At 32.7% G+C, this 20,173-nt stretch overlaps 3 protein-coding genes across 3 annotated transcripts; 1 reads left to right on the top strand and 2 right to left on the bottom strand.

The window, feature by feature from the left end:
• Positions 1–6,053: 6,053 nt before the first annotated feature.
• On the top strand, positions 6,054–7,301 carry LOC11439303 (neurofilament medium polypeptide). The gene has a single exon (XM_003621711.3). The coding sequence runs from the start codon at positions 6,054–6,056 to the stop codon at positions 7,299–7,301; it is 1,248 nt and encodes a 415-aa protein (XP_003621759.1).
• Positions 7,302–7,638: 337 nt separating this feature from the next.
• LOC11438845 (4-sulfomuconolactone hydrolase) lies at positions 7,639–13,270 on the bottom strand. The gene is made up of 10 exons (XM_003621710.4): positions 13,012–13,270; positions 11,659–11,727; positions 11,151–11,230; positions 10,543–10,642; positions 10,246–10,299; positions 9,471–9,548; positions 8,937–9,034; positions 8,798–8,855; positions 8,242–8,363; positions 7,639–8,149 (listed from the first exon to the last, which is right to left on the bottom strand). Exons 1-10 carry the CDS (start codon positions 13,210–13,212, stop codon positions 7,984–7,986), a joined length of 1,026 nt encoding a protein of 341 aa, XP_003621758.1. The 5' UTR covers positions 13,213–13,270; the 3' UTR covers positions 7,639–7,983.
• Positions 13,271–16,133: 2,863 nt separating this feature from the next.
• LOC11438294 (ACT domain-containing protein ACR4) lies at positions 16,134–19,889 on the bottom strand. Its single transcript, XM_003621709.4, has 7 exons — positions 19,566–19,889; positions 19,427–19,472; positions 19,213–19,327; positions 18,991–19,058; positions 17,774–18,376; positions 17,143–17,247; positions 16,134–16,767 (listed from the first exon to the last, which is right to left on the bottom strand). Exons 1-7 carry the CDS (start codon positions 19,637–19,639, stop codon positions 16,423–16,425), a joined length of 1,356 nt encoding a protein of 451 aa, XP_003621757.1. The 5' UTR covers positions 19,640–19,889; the 3' UTR covers positions 16,134–16,422.
• Positions 19,890–20,173: the final 284 nt, after the last annotated feature.

The raw sequence follows: 20,173 nt of genomic DNA, 5'->3' as shown, positions 1-20,173 counted from the left end.
CATACATATCTCAAGATAAACATCATATCCAAAATATAACCATTCATTCACACATCTTCACTTAGTCATATAAGGATAGTCACGATAGATCATAAGAAAATTTGGTTCAAAGGAAACATTTCTGACAAAAACTGTATCAAGTGGCAAACGACCAACATTGATAATTTCCAAGACAAAGCAACTCAGGCAAGTTGAAGGCTCTCAAACAATCTTAATCAATCATGTAGTCATGAGCTTAAGCCACTCATAAACTATTAGACATTAGTTCAAAGAATAGCTTAAGTTCGTATGAGAAAACTCAATTTCACGTTTTCCACATTACCACCCGAAATATCACATTTGACATGATTAAGATGTTTGACCAACCATACAAGTCCTACCTAAGTCTATAAGAGTTGTAGGTTTAACTTGTAATCATATTTAGTTCACAAAATTTCATTTCGACAAAATCGTCAAAATTACCAAGTTACGACAAGTTCATATCATTTCTTCCGTATTGCCAAACCGATTCATTTTCAAAACAAAACCAAGTTAGAATCAATCTATGATACTCTTAGAAGCTTAATTATAAATTGATTGAATAAGGTTAGGTGTTTGGAATCCATTGGCATGCTTAAAAGTACGCAAAAACACGGAAAAAAAACGAGGTTTCAGAATTCTGCAGAACTGACACGGTCGTGTCATCAGGGCACACGGTCGTGTCATCCCTTACAGGAGGATCTGACACGGTCGTGTCATCTAGACGCACAGTCGTGTCACCCCACCAGTACAACAAAATGCAGTTTTACGTTTTTGCGCATAAAATCTTGTTTTCGAATCCGATTTCAGTTCCGTTTTCGCCAATGCATTCCTAACACTTAGACCATACAAACCACACTTGAAAACTTGACATTTAAACATTAATAACAACTTAATCAAACTCATCCCAAAATGGCTTATTTTACAAAAGCACTACTTTTACTCAAAAACCCGTTTTCTTCCCAAAACGATTTCTCTCCAAAACCAAGTGATTAAAACAGAAAATCATATCATCCTAATTCATTCTAACAACTTCCTTAACTCATTCAACATCGTCAAAATCAAACTTCTCCATTATCAACCCATTTAACAAAACCACCAACAACAACTCATTTCTCAACAACAATCATGAATCATGCAAACTCAAGCCATGAATTATTATCAACAACATGACATATCAACAACAACATCAATTGATCATGAAACTTATCACAATTCAACAACAACAAAGGATAATTCACCAATTAAGCATATTTTCAACATATACCAACTTCTCATACTTTGAACATACAATTCAACTAATAACAATTCAATCATCCATAACTTCACACATCTAAACATGTCATCATAATTAGAGTACGAATTTCACCACTTATGAACAATTAATCAATTCATCCAATTAAGCACTTATCATATAAATAATTGAAAATTACAAAAGTGATTATGATGAAAACTAACCCCCTTACCTTAATTATCACCAATTATTAACTCAAGCTTCACTTTTGCTCCTATGATTCTTCAAACCCTTGAATTCTTCAAGTTCCTCTTCTCTCTAACCCTTGTTCTTCTCTTCTCTCACTTTCTCTCTCTACCTCTCTCTAGAAAATACCTTATGAAATGAATGAGGTTTTCCTCTAAAACAATTGTTTTGTGGTATAACCCTCTAATGGGCCTAACCCAAAACCTAATGGACTTAACCCATTTTCTATTCAAACCAAAATGTTTCTACACTCAAAAAGGTAATTAACTAATAACGGTAAAATGTCACTAACGGTCACTAAACGGTAAAATCTTAGTTTACTCTAGTAACTTAGTAAAATAACTATTCTCACTAATCACTAAAAGTAACTCTCACCAAAACTTATAATTTTACCCGTTCTCACAAAATGACCAAAATACCCCTAAGTCTAAAAGACTAAAATACCCTTCTAATACGGAAACCCATGAAAATGCACCCAATGATTAATAATCACACACAAACACATAAAACACATAATAAAAGTAATTAAAATAAATCTAGCTAAAAATCGGGCTGTTACAGTAGGCGCCTGCATACTTGGAAGGAGGAGAGTGTCATTGAATGTTCTATCCTATTACATGATGTTGTTTTGCAGGCTAATGTTCATGACAGGTGGAGGTGGCTTCTTGATCCTGTTCACGGCTATTCAGTGAAGGGAACTTATCAATATCTAACGTCGGTGGATGAGTCTCCTGAAAGGGAATTGGTGGATGATGTGTGGCTTAAGCAAGTTCCACTTAAGGTGTCGTTGTTTGCTTGGAGAGTTTTTCGAAATAGATTACCTACCAAAGATAATTTGTTATGTCGACATGTATTGCACTCAGACAACGTAAATTGTGTGGGAGGGTGTGGCTCACTTGAGAATGTCGAGCACCTTTTTCTTGGTTGTGATTTCTTTGGTCGGGTGTGGACACAAGTGTTACTTTGGCTTGGTTTATCATATGTTGCTCCGGTCGGATGTAGAGACCATTGCCTTCAGTTTGGACATATGGCAGGTTTACCGCATTTTTCACATTCTTTTTTACAGTTAATTTGGCTCGCTTGTGTATGGACCACTTGGAAGGAGAGGAACAATCACATTTTTACTCAGAAGGCTACATCAATTAGCATTCTATCTGACAGAGTGAAATTACTCTCATTCTAGTGGCTTAAAGCTAGGTTGCATTCTTTTGCCTTCGGTTACCATGACTGGTGGCAACACCCTATGTCTTGTATGGGTATTTTCATGTAATCTTCTTTGTTTTGATTGTGAAAGCTTGATGTCTGTATTTATGGCACCAGTGAACTGAATTTTGTATCGTTTTCAAGTGATTCTCTTTTGCACACCTTGTGCGAGATGAATCACTTCTGGTTATGAAATCTATTTTGACTTGTTAAAAAAAAACAAGATAAATTATCATTTGTGTTACAAAACATTTTCTTACATTTGCCCTTCATGCATAGGGACAGATCCATAAATATGTGTTATACGGGGCTAGCAAAATTTAATTCTAAATGATACTTATTTAAATTATATATATAGTATTCACTTCAATTTTAAATATAAGAAAACAAATATATATATATATATATATATATATATATATATATATATATATATAAATGACGAAATTACACTTGTTGTCTCTTAACTTAATTTCTGATAACAATTTTGTCAATTATCTTTTTTTCACGTCATTTTATCCTTTTGGTCCAATCCATATGTATTTTCAAGCATCAAATAAAAAATTCATATAAAAACACAAGTGAAGGACCATGGAGTAGAACACTAAGAGCTAATATCGAAATAAAACCAAATATTTGACTTTTTAAAATTCATATGCGAATTGTTCAAAAGGACAAAAATGACATAAAAAATAAATAAATGACAATCATTCTTTGAAATTAGTTAAAGGAAGATAAGAGTAATTTTATCTATATAAATTTATACTAAATACATTAATTTTTCTTATATATTGAAAGAAAAAGTATATATCAGTTGAAGAATATATGCAAGAGATTTAACTAAAGTATATACATAGATTTAACTAAATCAAACTCAAGCAACACTTCTCAAATGACATAGAAATAGACATATTGTCTCATATTTTTTCTTTAAATGTGTTGATCTTCATAAACTCTTTTAATTCAACACAATATTGTTCTTAAATCGTATTCTTTTAATGTGTTGATCTTCATAAACTCTTTTAATTCAACAAAATATTGATCTTAAATCTTAATCTATTAAAAAGAAAAATATTGGCGAATTCACAACTAAAATATTTACAATTTCATTAGAAAAGAAATTATATGGAGCACAAATTATAAGTGTTGCTCTAATTTATATGCCTTCTGAGAACTCATTAGTAGCAAAATTCATAATCATCAAAAGTCATAAACTTTTACCATCTTCGCATGTATCATATAAATGATAATCTCTACTATATCAATTCTTGATATCATTTTCTCGATTTTGCTACTTCAAGAGCAAATTCAACTTATACTAAGATCAAATAGATCTTATATATTTAAATTATGAACAAATATCTAGTTCTTCAAGAACTCAACCAAAAACCTCTATCGACAATAACAAAGGAAAATCACAATATTTTTATTTTGCAATCTTTCACAACTGCTTGATGTTAAATGATAATCTCTACTATATTAATTCTTGATATCATTTTCTCGATTTTGCTACTTCAGGAGCAAATTCAACTTATACTAAGATCAAATAGATCTTATATATTTAAATTATGAACAAATATCTAGTTCTTCAAGAACTCAACCACAAACCTCTATCGACAGTGACAAAGAAAAATCACAATATTTTTATTTTGTAATCTTTCACAACTGCTTGATGTTAAATTATCAGTTCTTCTAGAACCATATCTCAAATCTTCATAAACAATAATAAAAAAAACTATTCTTTGAACAATCCTTCAAGGATGCTTTAATATTAAATTTTAGTTCTTCGAGAACTATATCTCAGACATTCATAAACAATGATCAAGAAAATTCTTATAAAAATGATTAATTCTTCAGTACTATATTACACATGATCTTCATAATGATCATGATAAAACCAAGAGATATATACTACAGGTATAAAACAAAGTATGTCATCTCCTAATGCATTTGTGTTAGAAAAATAGTATCATTTGGGATAATAGTTCTAGTGGACATATTAATTTACGGTGATAAAAAGGAAAAAATATTAACTTTTTATCTAAAACAAAACTATAATATTTGTTAAGATAAAATGTTGCATGTATAACTAATAGAATAAGGGGCAATTTCTTCTGTTACTCTCTCTTTTTCAACCTTATAGTACGTAGCATGATTCATATTCTAAAATTCAATATTGAAAAAGGCATGCTTAATAAGATTAAAAATTCTCAACCTTTATATTTTCAATATGCTTAGACACTCCCTTTTTTTCTCTTCTTCTTTTCTTTCTTTCTTTCTTTCTTTCTTTCTTTTCAACATAATTCAATCAAGCAAATAGAAAAAGAAAATCAATCAGAAATAACATGATAGCGAATCAAATTAGTTGAAAGAAAATGAGAAAAGAAAATCTATCTCCAAACTAATAATTAAGCCATCACTTCGGTAGAGCTCCGTGCTGATAACATGTTATGAAATAAACTAAAAGTACAAGATCAAAGAAGAAGATAAAAGCTTTTCTACTATTCTCTTCACAAGTGTGTCAGTACATTACAACCCACTTACTAGTGGACTTACTAATGGAAGTTACAAGCATGTGGAAGGGTTATAGATGGACATTCAGTAATATATATATATATATATATATATATATATATATTATCATAACAGGGTCATGCTAACTAGTATTTTTGATATAGAAACTTTTTATTAAAAACAATAATTTTTTAAATTTTAAAAATTTGAATAGACGATTATCCACCATTTTTCAATACAATATCTCGATAATAGTTTTCTTAAGTATTGTTCCACAAATACTAGTTATTATAATTCTAAAAAATATTCAATAATCATTATTATTAGTAATAAAAATTATGAAAAATCATTAAATTTTATTTCAATGATACTTTCATGGACAATATTTAGATATTATAATTTTAAATGATAGAAAATAATTTTTTTATATAAAAAGACTCATTTATATGCTAATTTACTGAGTTTTAAAGATAATGCATGTTAATTTATTGAGTTATCCGTAGAAATTGTATATACATTGCAAAATTAAAGTGTAACGATATTTTTTATTCATAAATAAATAAAATTAAAATATTATTATTAAAGGGATGTTTCGACAGTTATCTAGAACGAATGAAAAACAAAAGTAGAGGGACCCACTGATGCCACGCAAGCAAAACAGTTAAACATATTTCATTCTTCGGTTCTGTTCTATTCTCTTCACTTCTTCTCATGAAACTTCTCGAACATTCATGTCAATGTTCCAAATTGGTGACAATTAATCCTTATAAAATCTCATTTCACCATTCTTCCAACAACATATATCACAAAATACAGATACATTTCACATTAACACAACATGTTTCATTTGAACAACAACAACAGAACATCACAACCTTCTTCCTTGTACGGCACCCAATGGAATTATCCTCGTTACAACAAGAAAGCACAATCACCATCGAAGGTGGTTTCAATTCCGGTTCATTTCGTGGGATCAGAGAGAAACAAAGCCAATTCAGCAACGAAGATTGAGAAGGTTGCAAGAGGGTTTCTTGTGAGGAAGAGTTTGAACAAGATGTTGAAGATGAAAGTGGAGTTGGATGAGATTGAGAAGAAGGTGAATGATGAAGAAACTGTGAAGATGATGAAAAAGGAGCAAAAAGAGAGGATAAGGATCGCTGAAACAATTATGAATTTGCTTCTTAGGTTGGATTCTGTTAGAGTATTTCATTGTTCTGCTCTTAGGGACTTGAGAAAGTCGATTATCAAAAGGGCTATTGTTCTTCAAGAATTTGTTGATCAAATTCAAATGGTGGGTCCCACAGAGGAAGTTGAAGGCGGTGAAGGTAAGTGTGTTGAGGTTGAAGAGAATTGTTTGGAGAAGGAAGAGGTGGGGTGTGAAGAGGAGAATGAGGGTGGTAATAAAATTGAAGCTTTGGTGAATGAGGATGGTGAGGTGAATTGTATGGAGAAAGAAGAGAGGGGGTGTGAAGAGAAGAATGAGGGAGGTGAAAAAATGGGACCTTTGATGAATGAGGATGGTAGCGAGGGTAAATGTGTGAAAGAAGAAGATCATTTTTTGATGAAGGAGGGGGGTGGTGAAGATGAGGAAGGTGACAAAGTGGAAGCTTTATGGAAGAAGGAGGAGATGGAGGAAGAAGATAGGGGGTGTAAGGAGGAGAATGAGGGAGGTGAAAAATTTGAAGCTTTGGGGAATGAGGAGAACAATGAGGATGTGAAGAAGATGGAGGTAGAAGAGAAGGAAGAGAGTGTGGGAACAAGTTTGGTGGAGGAAGGAATTAAGGAAAGTGTAGATGTGAAAGAAGAGGAGGGTAGAATTGGAAATGAATTTGAGGAGGAGAATTGTTATAAGGAAGAAGATGGAGGGAATAGAAAAATGTTGAAAAGGATGATGGAGGACAATGAGAAGATGATGGAAATGATGGCACAATTATTTGAGAGGAATGAGAAGCAAACAACACTTCTTACATCTCTTACACAAAGAGTGGAGCAGCTTGAGAGAGCATTTACTTTTGACAAGTTGAGGAGGAAGAATAAGAAGAGGAGGAATGTTGATGCCAAACACAGACATAATGGTTGCATTTGATGACTTTTGCTTTGTTTAATGATCTTGTCTTTGTAATGAATTTTGTTGTCTCTCAATCATGTGTTTATTGTGATATCAGTGTAACTAACTTCAATGAAAGTGGCTTTTCAATTGCCTTTTGTTTGAGTTTTGTAAACACATTGCCTTTTCTTTAATCGTGTTATCTCTTGATAAGAAATCTGATTCTAAAGAAATATACAAGTAAAATGCACAAAAGAACATTAATCAAAGTGAATTCGGCCAATTAAATCGACGATGCAGTCTAATTTACTATTGAATATTCGTTATACTCGCTCCATTCCTTTCCACTCCGTTACGCTCAACTTTCTAGTTTATGTATACACAATTTGAGGCTTTTCTATTACTTCCGAGTCATAACTTCTGCTAATATATAATCATATAAAGAAGAATGTAGGAGTTGAATCCAGTTAAGCAGTTTTACCCTCACCTCCAAAAGATGTTCTATGACACAATGTGTTTATCAACAGATAGTTTGTTTGTAAGTAAAGTAAGTAAAGAGTTAAGTACAGTTTGCTTCTGTCAAGTATCACCAAATTCACAGTGAAAAGTGTAGTAGAAGTTTGGTTTCGAGCATCTCTATAAAATTGCGGTGAAAGCAGCGCCAGACGCATGAAAAGTCGAACCAAAACTAAGGCTCAACCAAGAGGTAACATTCCCAACCTCATTCATGCTTAGCAACAGTCAACTGGCTATGGAAGAGTTGTGCAGCAGTTTTACCCATGATCCATTCTAAATCAGAAGAAGGCAAAGGTATCTGATTAGCAATAAGCTGCACTGCTTCTTTGGCTCCTTTGTATCCACATTCAGGAACAACAAATGGGAAATCACTGCAACAGCAACAAGGTTGAAAAAAGCTTAATATGATTTTTTTTAACAAAATTGTATACCCTTTTTCCTATTTTTGCTGTATGGAAGTTACCTGCCCCACATTACACGATTAGCACCAAAGCTAGAGACAAGTTGGGACAAGAGAGGAGACAAATCCAGATAAGGAAGTTGTGTTCTTGATACTCTGAAGAGAGCACTGAATTTCACATATACCTGTCATCATTAATTCAAATTTTAGTATTCCTAATGCTAGAGGCTTCAGTATTTAAGAAGAAAAAAATTCTACGATTACTTTGATCAGGCATTCAACGATGTTACATTAACAAATTTGAGTAAATTGTCATTGTGGTTCCTAATTGTGTGACGCGGTGTCATTATAATCCTTGAATGTATCGGAACTTCAAAAACATCTCTTAGTGTGTCTTCTGTTGACTATGCTAACATAGTGAGGAAACATTCAAGGACCAAACTAACTTAATATAAGACACATTCATAAATGTTTTTATAATTTTGAATCAAATTAGGAATTACGGCGACAATGTCTAAGACATTCAAGGAACCAAATGGTTGGTTGCTTACTATCAAAGAATTGTATCCATATTCAGAAACATGCAATTAACAAAACAATATAGGTATGCTTCACTTACTTGTGGAAATCTAGCTAGATTTAGTAGCTTGGAAAAGACAAAATCTTCCTTGTCATTTCTGCAATATAGTATTCAAATCATTCATGTAAGTGTAAATTTCTCAGCCTTTGAAACAATGAATACTATATAGCTAGCATACAATGGTGGTTTGCAGAAGGCCAAGTGATCAAGCAATACAAGCGTTGATGGAAACTCTGTGCACAATTGCTCAATTTCAGAAATATGCAGATCAAGCCCCTGAAATCATTCAACTCATTAAATATGTTCTAGCAAATGTATATTAGGGTGGCAATAACAACGAGTATAAACATTCTGATATACTAACCACCAATTTTGTCGGTAAACTTAAATTCTTTTCTCCTACTTAGTCACTCAAGTTAACTATAATATTAACCAGTTTCTATTCTCTAATGTTTTGTCACATATAATACATTGTCAAACTAATAGGGACAAATCAAACGGATTTAATTACTCTCTGAGGTAAAAAGTCGGAGAGAAGATGTAAGTGCGTTTGGCTGTGCAAAGACAAAAATTGATTTTGTTTGAATTGACCAAAAGTGATTTAAATGTAAAGTGATTTATGTTTCATTATACTCATGCAAAAGTGGATTGAACAAAAAATTCAAGGCTAAGATTACATTCTCATGATTAAAATAAAAGGGGGAAAAAATACCTTCATACACATGAAACCAACTGCTACATTGAGTTCCCCAGCCCTTTTGAAAATTGTCTTTCCTATTTCATTCGTCATCTGCAATGAGATCATTTGAATATAACTCACGACAAAAAATTGATCCAGAAGGGTCTTCCCTTGCTAGGTATCCTTCCATCTGAACTTATTCATAAGAAAGATCTTGCAGATTTCAATCTTCCAGCCCGATAATTAAATCATTCCTACAAATTTCCTTCCTATGATGTTTATTCATGTAAGTTGATATAAATGCATGTTTGGAATGGTGGTGAATTGACGAAATCATTGTGGCGCTGTTAATTGTTATTTTTGAAGTGTAGTTTTTGCAAAAAATTACGGTGGCATGTCGTGATTTTGCCAAATTCACCATCAATCTAAACAAGCACAACTTATAAGTAAATACAATCGAAAATAGATTTATTAATTACAAACTTCATTACTAATCAAAGTAATATAATTTTTTTTTTAAAAAACTCGGTATCCGATCCAAGAATCGACTAATCCGAGGGGACCAATCCCACCGCCCACTTGCGGGGGCCCTGTTTAAAGCCAGAGCAAGCTCTGTATGGACTTAGCCCACCGAAATTGGCACCAGAGGGAATCGAACCTGAGACCTCTGGAGGAGCAAACTCCAAGATCCCAAGCCAACCACTAGGCCAACCCCAAATGGGTTTCAAAGTAATATAATTAATACTATTTCTTCAGCTTATACCATGAACAGACTGATATATGTCTGAAAAGAAAAGAAGTCACATACCTTTTCACCAGATGGCCACAAATAAGGGTTGAATCTAACAGCACGGTAGCCATCCTAATTCAAATAAAAAGAAAAAAATCAATCCCTTTCTAAAGAACTTGACTGGTTCATGTGATCGATGAAGCATTGTTGAAGACATGAACACGACACTGAGACAGAACATAACTGAGTGAATGTAACTATGTGTATTAATTTTGTCTCGGTGTCAAACTCTGACACGTATCTGACATTGGATACATTTTCAATTAAAACGCTGGTGCTACATATAATGTGATAGATGAAAATGAACCATCAGACCTTGAGAACAAGATGTTCAAACTGCTTAAGCCCACTTCCATCATCAGCTGGATTAGCAAGACAACAACCAATAAATTTGGTCGGGTATTTCTTTAAAACACTGTCCAACGAACAAACTCATGAATAATAACATACATATAACATTATAAATTAATATGTTCAATTCTAGCATGAAATACGAATACATATCAAATGCTGAGATATCATATTAAAACTAGATATTGCATCTTCACCTACTGACAGTTCAGTATTATCTAACGGCAACAAAAGCACTGAAGGCTATTTAGGTTGACTTATTTGAATTTATCAAATGATATATGTACTTGTGTAACTGTTTGAGAGAGTTTGTGGAAACAACATATATTTCACGTCCATAAGCTGCTTTCAATATATTTCTACAAACACTGCAGTATAGCTTATGAAAATAGCTGATAGCATACATGAAAACAGTTTACCTTTATTTTATCTTTGTTGTAGAAATAGTTTATATATAAGCACTTTTATGATAAGCATCAATGAACACTTAATTAAGCTGTTTATCCAAATATAGCTTAAATCATTGGGTTTTTCTTCCATCAAATTGGGAAAAAAAAGTTGAAGACATATACCTTGTGACATAACTATGATCAAATTTATGACTAATTGGCTGCACAATGAGTGCACCATCTACTCCTGCTTCTTCCATGCACTATAAAAGTTTGGTACCATAGTATCCATTACACATAACAAAAATATAATCAGAATCAAATTCAATGTAAGTAGCCTTAAGCAATTAGGATTTGAGGAGCCTGCATCGCAATGTGCAATCTTAATCTATATGAATGAAAGCAGGGTTTTAAAAAAACGGTTTGCGACCACAATCTCGGCCATAATATAACGATTTTTTATGTTGCCGAAACCAAAAGGCAACTGTAATCGAGCTTGTATCGGTCGCATTTGTCCGTAATTCTTTGCAATAGTAAAGATTGCGATGCGGCCACTACTTAAAACCGTGAATCAAAGTGACAACATTTGAAACATACCAGAATAAGTATCTAAAAACTTTTTGAAAACAAATATCCAAATTTTAGAGACAAAAAATCATTCAAAAATGGTAAAAGAGACTGAAATACAAACCTGGAGCAGAAAATCTACATTTCCTGGTAAATTGGGCTCTTGTCCAGGAAAGTAAGGGAATTTACTAGCCTTAATGTTCAAAAAACAAAACAAAAAAGGTCAATGCTTGTGCTATATGAACAAATAACCTTATCCAAATCATAACAACAGTATGTAGTCTAAAAAAAAGTCTTTTATTTTGCCTTAAACCTCTGGTTACTAGGGGGAACGGCTCTAAGTAATTCGAAGTTCAGTCGAGAGGTAAGTACATTCTGGCTAAACGATTGTTCCGACTACGATCGAACTTGGGTGCTCCAGATTGATTTGATCTTATTAACCACTTTAGTCCAAGTTCCAACCACTTGGATTACAAAATTTTTATTAAAGTTTTGATTCATAAACGTAAAATTAATTAAACAACAACAATCAAGCCTTATCCCACTAAGTGGGGTCGGCTACATGGATCAAATTACGTCATAGTGCTATATCATAAACCATATTTGAATCCAACTCATTGACCTCTGAATATTTTCTAATGGTTTCTCTTATAGTTTTCATAGGTCTTCCTCTACCTCTTTTGACCTGACTCTCCTCCATCCAATCTACTCTACATACGACGGCACCTACGGATCTTCTCTCTACATGCCCTCTCCTCCATCTGATCTACTCTTCATACGGCGGCATCTACAGGTCTTCTCTGTACATGCCCAAACCATCTAAGCCTATTTTCTACCAACTTTTCTACTATAGGTGATACTCCCGTTCTCTCCCTAAAGGTGTCATTCCTAATCCTATCCCGTGTAGTCTTACCGCTCATCCAGCACAACATCCTCATCTCCGGTACACTTACTTGATTCTCGTGTTGGCTCTCAACCGCCCAACACTCTGTATCATACAACATTGTCGGTTTGACTGCTGACCGATACAACTTTCCTCTCAACTTAAGTGGTACTTTCTTATCACACAAAATACCTGAGGCTTTCTCAATCTCAACCACCCAGCTTGAATACGATGATTTATAAAATTATTGATTAATATATAAAATTAAAAAATAAAAATAAAAAACTTTTTAAAGACAATAGGTAAGTAATATAGTTACTTTCCCCCTTAACCATGTGGTTACCACGAGAACGGGCCCAATACTCCAGAATTCGGCTGGAAGCCAAAGATTGTTTTAATCAGTGATGGAACTAAGGTTCACTCGTTCAATTCAATCTTAATTAAAGCTTATTAACCACTTAAACTCAAAATAACTTAGCTAATAATATAATTAATCGAAACTAAAAGCAATAATCAATAAATGAACAATGTTTGAGGATTGGTGTAAAGAAGAATTAACCAAACTATGAGAAAGTATTGATATGTTTTTGTTACCTCTTGAGGGGAAGCCCAAACGTGTAGATGAGAATCAATGACGTTGGAGGTTGAAGAAGTTGAAGGGATTGTTTCACTTGAAGACATTCTAATTGTAGTATTGGTAGGAGCAGAAACACTTCTGAACGTGGGTTTCCTCGAACAATGATTTGTACGTACAACAGAAACTGAAAGTACGGTGCTACACAATCTTAGCGCCATTTCAGGTGACGCTAAATTACCTCATTCTCCACTTATTATTTTTATTATTATTATTGAAAATACAAAAATATGTACTAACGTGCAAATGCTTATTTGGTAACGGATATTGCATTACAAGGGTTATGGTTCGAATCTCAGAAAAAAAATCATATTTTTAAGGTGAATTTCTTTAGCCTATTTAACCAAAAAAAAAAATTATATTTTCAGAAAAATTCGAAGAAAAAAAAATTCACTAGTTATATTTGATTTTTAAAAAAATTTGTGATATTTTTATGATTTTATTTGACAGATTTTTATAATTTTTTTACTTTGTTTTTATTATTGTTTTTAAAAGTAAAATTCAAAACTTCTGAAATGAGAGAGATCTTGATTGTTGATTATATATAAGCATATTTCGATTTATAAATCCGAACACAGTTTGGATGTGTTTGAATTTTATAATCCAAAACCACATGAACATTTTTGTAAAATTACAGAACGCGTGTGAAATAAATAGGATTGAAAAAGTAAAAGTCTAAACATTATCAATCAATTTATCATACAAAAGGATATATGGCCTTTCTCAACTCTACAAATGAACCTCGGCCCCAAGATTTTCACATTCCTTAAATGAGGTGCCACGTGTCGACTATTGTGGGTGCCACGTAAGCGAAGACTAAGTCAAAGTGGTCTTGGGGGCCAAAACTGTCAAATATTCAATACATATGGGGTTGTTTTGTATTTTAGTTAGTTAGAGATCATAATCGCAACTTTTGAAAAGATAGGGGGGCCAAAAGTGCAATTAAGCTAGCCTTTTATTTTTAATGATAAAAATAAACCATACTTTCTTTTTGACTCAATATTTGATAAGTGGATCAAAGTTTAAAAAGTATATTAGGATTATGGTGTTCTGGATGTAAATACTTAATTAAATAAAAGGATTAAATATATTTTTTGTCCCTATAAATGATATCTTTTTGTTTAAAAATATATCGATCTCCATGACTAATATCTTGATCTTGAGATGAAACATTTGTTTATTTTTGCATTGGATTTGACATCACACTAAAGTGTATGTTTGTATCTATTATCTAAGTGTTAAGTGTTCACCATGTGTCTTGTTGATGAATGTGATTGCATTGCCAAACATGAACCAAACACCCTGACTACACATCAGGACTAATGCAATAATTTTTTGCTCTCACATCAATATCTAGTATTGCAAGCAATGTAGAAAGTAATTACAATCACTGAATGAATATTAGACATCATATTTTAAACTTCATAAATCAAATTTGAATGAAACATTTTTTGAGTGAATAAAGTTAAAAAGAATCTTAAAATCGTGTTCTTCTACATAGAAATAGAATAACACAGCTAACTAAAATGATAACTTTTTGTTTGTAAATAAAACTGATTTTATAGACAAGTGGAGATTAAATCATTTTGTGTTTTTTTTTTTTTTTTTTTATCGGTTTGTCTTGGTTTATTTTAATAGATTTGAATATCAGCACCCCTATATCACACACAACATTTTTTATATTGTTCAATTTTTAATTAAGAAAATAAAAGTTCTGGCTACAAATTGTCTTTTGTCGCAATATCAAGAATTCATTGCAGGAAGTAATGAAGATTAGACGACTTATATTTTAAACTTAGATATATCAAATGTGAAAAACAACTTGAAAGAAAAATCATTTCATTGCACATAATTTATTTGCATGAATACACCCAAGTTGCATAAAAGAAAACAAGTTTCACTGAACCAATTCCAGCCTCTTTGGATTATATATCAACTCTTTCTACAAAAATATGTGATTGTAGATTAAGTTGCACATTTTTCCACACACGTTTGCCCTAGAAAAAAAGTGTAGTTTTTCTCTGAACCAAACGTGTGGTAGCTTTAAGAAACATCACAATCCAACAAGAACTGTATTTGAAGATTCTACATGAGCTTTTACATAAGGCAAAGGACACGTGATAGTGGTACATCAGGGTACCACATGATACCCCCCTCTTTCCAGCTGTTTCCTAATGAAATGTCTCTATATAGACTAACATAGGTCAATTGTTGTAGTAGAACTTACAGAATTAACATGCCATGTTTTTAACATTATGTGCTTTTCAAAATTGTGGTCCGACCGCAATTGTGGTCGCGATATAAAGGTTTTAGAAGTCTTTGCAATGATATCGCAATTGTGATTGCGACTATATTGATCGTATTTGCCTATATTTTGTCAAATATCAAAGTTTGCAGCGTAACTCCAGTTGCAATTTAGGACCATAATTGTGACTATAGCATTTGCAGCCAATATTAGGGATTGGATAATCCAACATCTAGGTTTTCAACGATTAGTAGAACATACGAGAAAACACAAACAAAAAACATGATATTTGATTACGGAATTGACCAATCATGCTACATTTCCGACTACAATACAATTGTAGTGCATTTTTATTAATCCAACATAGGATTTACATAGTAAAACTCGGTATAACTTATCAGTAAACTATGAGTCATATCTAACAACAACATGTGATTTTCTTCTTGGCACAAAAGAACAAAACCATATCCAAGTTCAAGAGAAGATAACACAATTTAAACCATGTATTGTGATTCTACTATGCATTCTTCACTCATTTTTGTTTTCTTTTTTTGGAGAGATAGATTGATGTAGGTTTGAATCCCCTTACTAGCATATTACTTACTACTCCCTCCGGTCTTATTTATAAGAAAAAGTTGGGTCAACAAAAATTGATGTATCTAAACTGAATTTTTAACCAGATGCATCAACTTTTGTTAACCCAACTTTCTCTTATAAATAGGACCGGACCGGATGGAGTGGTAAAGATCTCTTGCATGCACAAAAGTGGCATGAGGAGATTTGAAATTATATCCTGTGTCACTAAAAAGACTTTACTTAGAATACTAGTTACCAACATTTGCAGTTAATTTCTCTTTTTCATTGAGAAGCTTATTTCAAACTTTTGGTGCTGTGTGTGTTGACAATGCTTAGAGACAACAAGTATATGACACAGACACATTAATATACAAATTCCCAATTAAACATGCCTAGATAAAACTCTACAATCTAAAATCTTTAAACAACATAAAATGAAACCAAATCTAGAAAGATCAACCATAAAACACTACAATGTGAGGTTTCAAAGCAGTCTAACTTCTAGTTGAAACTAAAAGCTACTATTCACAAACACGACATTATTGATACTTCAAGAACTAGACTTCATCAGACCTAGATTGTAAAGAAACCTCTCGGATCTCGACCTAACGAGATCACGTAAAGAGAATTTCCCACTCTCCCGAGTAGGAGACTTTAAGCATGGATCGTCTTTTACACGCAGTATAGTCAACCCGATCTCTTTTCGAACAGCCTCGATTGTTTCACTCTTAACTGGATTTCCGGACACATCAGTGACATAGAAAACATTCATGGCTTGGGAACCTCTTGTCGTGACCTCAGCGCGGCAAACTGAAAGGCCGTTTTCTCTAAAGATGCGAGTTACATCAGACAAAAGACCAACTCGGTCTTCACCAGAAAGTTCTAGCTTTACGCCCTATATCAAATACAAGTTAACTTTGTCACAAAAAAACAGATCGAAAAAAAGTTGTGAAATAGCGTCCATGTCATGTGTAGTACTCACATTCCAAATTAAGAGTCGTTTAAGGTTTCTACACAAATATTAAGAAAAAATGGCAAATTGGTTAATAAACATATAGTTGTTCTAAATTAACCCTCTTTATTGATAAATGCATGCTCAATAATGTCGTTAGTTAATGAAAAGTTGCAATACAAACTACATATCCTGTAAATAATTAATGAGAAAATTTTGAAAAGATATAATTAATGATGTGTTAGAACGATAAAGTGGCGCTTAATATATATAATTTTTTACTTTTGCTAAAACATTAATTTGGAACGGAGGGAATACCTCAGAAGTTCGCCTTCGGACAGCAGCTTCCAAGCAGTGAATCACTCTTTGCCTTTCTGCTTCAGAACTTATTGGATATCCATCCACATGCCTTATATAATATTCCTGTAAAATAAAGCAAAACACATTAATGAAATTTAATGATAACTTGAATGATGGACTAATAAGCTGGTAGAAAGGATGTGTCAGAATAAGCTTTTCAACCAAACAAATTGAAATGAAATACAATCAAAGTATAATATTAGCTCCGTTTGCCCTACCTTATTTTGGCAACAAAAGCTACTTCAAAATTAAAGTTAAAGATAAGAGCTTTAGAAACAATAATTATCGTTATATTTTAGCTTAAAAGATTTTTTTTCCCTGATAGAATGATCGAATTTGAGTTAAATATTAATAATAAAATTAGCAAAGGTCTTCTACTGGATATAAAAAATTTCTCTCAACTACTTTCTAAAAAGTTCCTTGTATCTAGTTTTACGTTAAAGATAAGCTCTTTTTCAATAAGATCTTTTTAAAATACTGTTCCGTGTAACGTCTTCTTTTAAGGAAAAGAGAAGCTCAAAATAAGTCAGGACAAACAGACAAGTATTAAACTAACTAGATTCCAATTACAAGAACATGAATGACAAACCTGATATGCTTCTGGTCCTTCAGCATTGACAGTTCCATGGTACACAACATACTGCATGTCTGTGATAGTACACACAGTATCGAATAGTAACTTCGGTCGATCTGGACACCTCAAATTCACGACGGTATATCCCTTATCAATGCAATCATCAACAGTTACATTGAGCTTGTTTCTATCATTTGTTGAGCAAGAATAATCTCCATCATATATGTCATAATCGCGATCAGCATACATCAATTGATGCAGCCTCCTATCCTTGTGAGTCGAACAAAACGAAACAGCAGTGTTTGCATTCTTCTTGTCAATGTCTCCTCTCAGCACATAAAGCAGAAGATGCTTAATCTTGGCAAGGCGGTCAGGATTGTCGATAGGCAATCCTGTTGTGTCGTCGGTGATGTAAACGACAGACGCCATTCTTGAATTGTGTGTCCAGACTTCAGCTGCTACCACATTGCATTTGAGGTCAGCAAGAATTGCAAAGACTTCTGAAAGCAATCCTGGTCTATCTCGTCCTGTTAGCTCTATCGTTGTATGTTCCGCAGCAGCTTGAACACCGACAGATCTTCTCACGGATCGAAAGCTACGGACTCTTGGACCGAGTGACTGGAACAAGAAAACCAAAAATTGTTATTAGTACAGATTTAATAATAATATACAGCCTTCAAGTTCTGGAACAAAGTACCTCAAAAAAAAATAAAAAAAAATACTAGTTCTGGTTTTGTCCTCGTTCTTTTTCAATCTAGTTGTTGAATTACTTTATTGAAAAGAAAGATCATAAACAAAATCATGCATTTATTGAAAAATCATTAACAAAATCATCCTATTCCAATCAAAAAGCACTGAATAGTTTGATAAAAATTGAAAATTGACCAGCACAAAGATATTACATGAGCATTGATTTCAAGGAAGAGTAATATAAACAATATCATGGTTTTAAATTGTGATCAACTTTTATATTGTGGTAAAATCGGCAAATGTGCCCACAATTGTGGTTGCGATGTCGTTGCAGGGACTTTTGAGACCGATTTATTGCTGTCGCGGACCGGGAATCATGGAAATATGCTTTGATTAATCATAATTCGATACGCTTTATATGACGATAAAATAAGAAAAATATCAATTACTTACTTAAAATCTTAATTTCACTCCTAAATTACAATCATAACAAATGTAAAATCAAAAACTAATGTCCGATGAATATTACACAGATCTATTACCTGTTGAATTCTATCAGCAACATCTTCTTGAAGAATCTTTTTCCCATTTTGATCAGTAACATGAAAAACTGAAAAATATAAAAATGACAACAACAAAAAACACATGAAAAACAAGATTAGAAGAATTAATATTTTTATCAAAAAATATTAAAAATAAACAATGGTGATTAAATTATTTGATGAAAAAATGAAGAATTATTGTAAATGGTAGGTATAGCATACCATCCATAAACCATCCACCATCAGATGAAATATAAGCTCTTCTAACAATGAGATTCATATCAGTAAGAACTTGAACAACTTCCAACAAACTACCACGTTTATTAGCACTATCAACCTACACAAAATTCACATGAAAATTATTTATAAACTAAACTAAAATGACCCTTTTGAATTTCATCAAAGATTAAAATCTTATAAGGTTTAAATTTCAAACCTTTATCAAAGTTGTTGTTCTGCTTGAAGTATTATCCACAGTTACTCTGCCACAAAATACAAAAACATACAAAAAAACATGTAATTCAATTCATTTTCATAACAAAAACATTAACAAAACATGAACATGTTTTTGTTACCTTGGTGGATTCATACGAATTACAAGCTTTTCAAATTCATCATCAAGAGGGAGAGAAGAAGTCCAAAAATCCATAGTTTATGACAGAACAGAACAGAACAGAACAGAGTGTGTGTGTTTTTGGGGTGTGAGAGAGTATTTTAAGTTTGATTTTATGTGTTGTGTTGTGTCTCTCTGGTTGTTTGTTACACTTTCTTTGTACCTTTGAAAATTGGGATTTGTGTTTTTTTTGGGGCTTTGGAATTTGGTTGGGAGATAGAATTGGTGAGATGATGGGGTAGGGTGGCTCCTAAGCAGGACCAAGAGTTCCTCAGCAAACACAAAATAAGACTTGTTAATATTTCATATAAAAAAAGTTAGGTAAAAAATTATTCTAGTCATATCTTAAGTTAATTTACCCAAGAGCGTTTATATGAGATGACACGGGTCTCTTCTAGCTTAACCAAAGTTTTGGGTTCGGATCTAGTCTTGGGCATGCAGCGATGTTAAAACTCTTAGGGAGAGTTTGCTGCTCATTTGGGTCCCACAATACTCGAATGATTAGTCTTTGTAGTCATGTATGGAGAGGATATCCGATTTACACCAAAAATATCTTAGCTTAATTTCAAA

Source organism: Medicago truncatula, chromosome 7 (assembly GCF_003473485.1).
Source record: "Medicago truncatula cultivar Jemalong A17 chromosome 7, MtrunA17r5.0-ANR, whole genome shotgun sequence".
NCBI classification, from domain to species: domain Eukaryota; kingdom Viridiplantae; phylum Streptophyta; class Magnoliopsida; order Fabales; family Fabaceae; genus Medicago; species Medicago truncatula.
This window is presented reverse-complemented; position numbering and strand designations above follow the sequence as displayed.